Raw genomic sequence first — 6,000 nt, 5'->3', positions numbered from 1 at the left:
ATTTTTTCTGTTTTCTGAGTTAAACTTAATCAAGATGGCTATTAAGCTGATATTTAACTGAAAATAGTTTAAGTAACTATCTACTGAGGTTCAATATAATAAATAATGTTAGGTACAAGAACTGCAATTAAATAGTGGTGATACTATTTAACTAGATTTTCCTAGTTCAGTTGACCATATTTTTCTCTCAGTGTTCCCATTTGACATGTTAATCAATAAAAATATTAATGAAAATTTACTTCTATCTTTATATTTAATTGTTTGGAGCAAGAAAAAAATTTTCTCAAGACAAGAAAATTTACTTCTATCAAGAACTAAATTTTTTGGAGCAAAAGGCTGAATTTTCTCAAAACAAGATTTTCTTGACTCAAATAAATTTTTTTAGATCAAGATACGTATTTTTTAAAGCAAGAGACTTAATTTTGTTGGAATAAGTGAATTTCTTGTCAAAAAAAATTTTTTTTTGCTCAAAAAAATTATTAGAAAGAAAAATATTTTCTTGGCTCAATACCTTTTTTTTTGCCCTCCGGGCGGAAAGTGGCAACTTTCGTCCCGCTGCGCTAAACTAAGTTGCCGCTTTCCGCCTTCGTCGGACAAAAAAATAGTATACACTCCTCGGGAAGTAAATAAGAAAGCCTCAGATCACATGTTTGTTGACCTCGGCTTCGCCTCGGCCAACAATTACATGTGATCTGAGACATTTCTTACTTTACTTCCCTAGGTGTGTAATATACTATTTCTGTGTAGGAAGAAATTGATCAGAACCTATTTTATAGAAAATTAAATCTGCATCAAAAAAAGTCACTAATTTTTCCGAATCAATATTTAACCCAGAATTCAAACTCTGAACTTACAAAAAAAATTTCTAACAATTTATCGTAACTATCTTCCGATTTTCAATCATTTTTTTTTTTTAATGTTTGCTAGATACTCTAAAAATTACCAAAAAAGTGTAGCTCAAAAGTAAGACCCTTGATCCGTTCAGTACTCGGCCTTTTAATACCATTACACACATATCGTGGGTGCGCGGTAGATCTCGTCTCCCTCTACTCTCTCCTCTATCACTCTTTCTTTTGTTGCATCGTCCTGCGGCTGATTTCGCGCCCGAGTGGCGCGCAGTCGCGACGGGCGCCTCCTCGATGACGGACGGCCTTAACTTCTTCAACTCTTAACACTCTACAATATTTACGTCGAACCAGTAATCAAAACAGTGACTAAACAATTAATTCTTTGAATAAAAAAAATTTTTCTTGTTCGAAAATTAGTGTAAAATAATTTTTAATAAATGATTGCTCATTAATCACAATCATAATTAAATTGATAAAATTTTATAAAAGTGCAGTGATCGTTAATTTAAATTTTCAATTTTTATCAGACTTATAAATTTTTTTTTTCCATCTAAACTAATGAGTTTTATCCGAGGAGCGATGAATGATTAATCTCAAGCCCCGATAATTAAATAAAAAAATTTTTGACTCACTGATCGCCTACCCGATCGCCACAGACACACGTTATTATGTCACACTCCCACACAACCGACGGTACATTTTGTCGCGGGTGTATCGACGTCGTTTGACATTTCCGCCGAGATTTAACACGCCTGGATGAGTGTCTTATAGTATTACAACCCAAAAAAAGTCGATTTACTTACCGAAATAATTAAAGACTCAAATTAGCAATTGATTGTGTCGAAAAAAATTCAAATTTAAAAAATATTTCCAGCTTGGACTGTCAATCAAATCACGTGTTGTGTAATCCCTAGTTGTGATTCATAGTGGTAATTTATTTTACATCACAAAATAGTGTCTGAGAATTCAGTGGTAAATTAATTAATTAATTTATTATTATTATTATTTATAAAAATATTATTATTTAATTGAAAATTATAAATTTTTTCTTTATTGGAAGTGAGTGAATATTAACAAGTTTTAATTTAAAATTGAAGGAGTATTATTTGACAGTGGATTTTACTTTTAAGGGAATGAATGAGGAAAAATATTAAAGGTAATTTTTTTTTTATTATGCTGGATTGTATTTATTTATTTTTTTAATGTTTAATGGCTAGATCATTAAATAGGAAAGACGACGTCAGTTAATGCGCGTTCAGACGCAAATAATGAGCTTGAGATTCTGGTTAATAAGACGGACACACGTGAGTTGCGGGAGTACATTTTTTGATAGTAGAATCGACGTAAGACGGCTCGGGAATTTTTATTAAATAAATTACAAATTTTTTTTAATTAAGAAAATTAATTAAAAATTTTCTGAAGGAAAAAATATTTTTTTTAATTACATTAAACATTTTTTAAAAGTACAAAAAGATTCTAAATTATTGAATTTATTTTTGGTAAATTTTTAACAATAATATTATTATTAAAGAAAAAATAGATAAAAATCAGAGAAATAAATAATAAGTTTTTATTTAATTCGATAATAAAAATCGATGTACATATCAAATGTGATTGTCATTACTCATTACAATAAAAAATGATGGTAGTATATACATAAAGAATGTCTGGTGTCAAGGTGTCACATAGCACTACTCGGAATAAAAATAATATTAATAAAAAAATAATAACAATAATAATGACAGTAAGACGAAGAAGAATTAATACAATAAAAGTTTTACATCAGTTAGCAGCTAACTCATCGCAATATTAATTTACTTGTTTAAATAATTGCAAAATTATAATTTAGTATCTGTTATTAGTTTTTTTGATATTCCATATTGGTTGAAAAAGATGTAATGCATGACAAAGTGATAATTAAAATAATACGAGTTGGAAAACTTAGACTGACATTTAACCTGATTTTGTCGTAAATAACAGACAATTAATTAAATTGGTTTTAAAACTTCGTTTTTATTTTTTTTCATGATTTTTTAAGTTATAAATATTTATTAATAAATATAATTAGATAATAAAAACTAACATTAGGTTGTATGAAATTATAAAATTTCTCAAGACATAATCTAATATTGAACCCTGCATTACGCTGAAACTATTACATATATATTGACTATCTGAGGATAGAAGAGGTTGCTTATAATGTTTGAACTGACGGTATACCCGTGAGTACCAGATGCTGGATCAATAATCAATTTTCTTCGGCCCGTTATATTATAGTAACTTTAAATGTCCAATTCAGAAGTCGATAGTCATCTCGATCTATGTTATTATTTAACGTAATGTTCCATTACCAGTTTGTCTGTACACATAGATAAATAATTGCTAAAATCAAATAAATTGACAATTAAATTTTGTTCCCTAATTTTTGATCCACACTGAAAAAAAAATTAACTTGATTAGAGAGGAAAATTCTGAACCAAGAAAATAATTTTTAAGAAGGTAATTGTCTTTAATTAAGACGAAAAATTCTTGAATCAAATAAAATTTAGTTAAGCACTGATAGAATGATTTATTTGTATTAAAAAATATTTATTAACAGTTTACGTCATTTATTAGAGACCACTTTTTAGTATTTGTTAGTATTTAAAATGATTTGTTTGTATTTAATAAATCTGATATTCATTTATTAAATATTAATAAATCTTTTTAAATACTACGAAATATTTATTAAGGACTAAAAAATGGTCTCTAATAAATGATTTGTTAAATATTAATGAATATTTTTAACTATAAACAAATCTTATCAGTGAGCCAAGTAAAAATTTCTTAGTTTAAGAATTTTTTTACTCAAATTAAGAAGATGTTCTTCAAAATTATAGACTTGATTCAAGAAAATTTTTTTTTCTGTGCAGGCAGTACTGTCATTGAAAACTGACGGAGTGGGTACGGATGGATGGTGGATGGTGCTAATTACGTGTGGTGAAATGGATGGCGCGCCACTGAAAGAAGTTCCTTGGATATATGGATACTCATGGGTGGAATTTGGCCGAAATGTGCCAGCGTTATCATCAAGCTGTACCTTCACCAGCCTCGTCCTCAGCTGGAGCTGCAGGAGCCCAAAATTCGTCCCCGAATAAGGATCAGTCTGGTGGGATACACGGTTTATCTAATAATCAACACGTTGAGCAAACAAGTCCGTCCTATTCGCACTATACGTAAGTTTTTTTTTTCATTTCTTAAATGATTAAAAAATAAAGGGAATTTTTAATTTTATTTTTAAAGCCATTTAAAAAAATTTTTTTTTCAATAAAAAATAATTTAGTTTTTATAGTTATTTATTAATATTTAACAAATCATTTATTACGGCTACCCAATTTCAAAACACAATAACTAAAATTTTAAAATTTTTCTTATTAAAAATAAGTTTGCCTGCCAAATTGATGAAAAATTTGATTTATGAATAGAAAATACTTGAATATAAATATTTTTAAGAAAAAATACTTTAAATTAAGGTTTTAAAGTTATAAAAAATTCAGCAATATTAAAAAAAAATTAGGTATAAAAATTTTGCAGTTACTGTGTTTTAAAATTGGGCAGCCGAATTAGAGATGACTTTTTAGTATTAAATAAATATTTCTTAGTATTTAAAATGATTTGTTTGTATTTAATAAATCTGATATTCATTTATTAAATATTAATAAATATTTTTAAATACTAAAATATATTTGTGGGGGTCATATCTTCCACCCACTCCCGGGTAGTTTAATTATTATTATTTTTAATTATTTATTATTATTTATAATTATTATTATTAAATAATATATAATTATTTAATTATCATTATTTATAATTAGTGATATTATTTAATTATTATTATTATCATTTATGTTTATTATCACTATTTAATTTTTATTATTATTATTTATTAATAATAGTTAATTAATATAGTTATTATTTAAGTTGAAGTTTTTCTACAACGATATTAAGTATTGTGTTAGAAAAGTCTTAGTTGTGTCGCATCACCATAAATTATACCAGATTATAATTTACTTGGTGATGCCGAACAACTGATAGAATCTCGTCTGCTGCAAGAGCATTTTTGGGAAATTTTATTTTATTGTAATTGTATTGCAAGTAATAAAATTCACATTTGCAGCTGACGAGACCCTAATAAAATTTATTCTAATAGGATTAATAATATTTAAAATTAGTCGATAAGAAGCTTAAGGATTTTTCCCAAATATTTCCACAAAATATTCTCAATAACATACCTTTTTCTAAAGAGCAATTAAGGGATTAAAAACTCTTGTCGCCTGGCCAGCGACCGGACCCAAGACTTCACTAATTGCTCTCTCTACCTATACCTATATATCTATTTCTCTCTCTGTCTCTATCTATCTCTTTTAACTAAAATACTTCTACTTTTCTATAATTTGAGAATCTATCATGTACATGTATCTACACGCAGAAAAAAATTTTGTTAAAATAACCTAAGATATGTTCTAGTAACAAATGCATTTGTTAACATAGGGATAACAAATTATATGTTGAAATAACAAAATTTAGGTTATAGCAAGTTATTGATTTGTTATAACAACAAAACAATTTGGTTACTATAGCAAAATCTTTAAGTAGATTCGCCAAAATAATTTAGTTGGTATAACAAATTTTTTTGTTGAAACAGCAAAATTATTCTATTAAAATAACAAATAAATGTTACATTAAATTTTATAAGAATCCATAATTTAAAAATATGATATAATCAGTGATATCTGATTTAGAAAATATTTTAGCAACAAATTAGTTTTGTTATTGCAATAAAATTATTTCATTAGGACAATATTGTTAACAAATTGATTTGGTCATTTAACAGACTGGTTTGTCAGTACAACTTGAAACATTTTGTTAATGCGATTAATGGGATTGTTACTACACTGATAGAAGGATTTATTTGTATTAAAAAAATATTTGTTAATAGTTAACAAATCATTTATTAGAGACCATTTTTTAGTATCAAACAAATATTTCTTAGTATTTAAAATGATTTGTTTGTATTTAATAAATCTGATATTCATTTATTAAATATTAATAAATCTTTTTAAATACTAAGAAATATTTGTTAAGGACTGAAAAGTGGTCTCTAATAAATGAT

At 26.6% G+C, this 6,000-nt stretch overlaps 1 protein-coding gene across 4 annotated transcripts in view; it reads left to right on the top strand.

Annotated features, from left to right (window-relative positions):
* Window positions 1-1,123: 1,123 nt before the first annotated feature.
* Window positions 1,124-6,000, top strand: part of LOC123259167 (putative transcription factor SOX-15) — a 33,583-nt gene continuing 28,706 nt past the window's right edge. The window contains exons 1-3 of one of the 4 annotated variants that reach the window (XM_044719466.1): window positions 1,124-1,820; window positions 1,979-2,004; window positions 3,761-4,063. In XM_044719466.1, coding sequence (XP_044575401.1) covers window positions 3,870-4,063 — 194 coding nt within the window. In that variant the 5' untranslated portion in view covers window positions 1,124-1,820; window positions 1,979-2,004; window positions 3,761-3,869. Of the gene's footprint in view, window positions 1,821-1,853; window positions 2,005-3,760; window positions 4,064-6,000 lie in introns of those variants that run through there. The other 3 variants (XM_044719465.1, XM_044719467.1, XM_044719468.1) reach the window with 3 other exon arrangements.

The sequence above is a fragment of the Cotesia glomerata genome, linkage group LG2, assembly GCF_020080835.1.
Source record: "Cotesia glomerata isolate CgM1 linkage group LG2, MPM_Cglom_v2.3, whole genome shotgun sequence".
Taxonomy (NCBI): domain Eukaryota; kingdom Metazoa; phylum Arthropoda; class Insecta; order Hymenoptera; family Braconidae; genus Cotesia; species Cotesia glomerata.
Note: the sequence above shows the minus strand (reverse complement) of the source record. Positions and strands in the feature narration are given on the sequence as shown.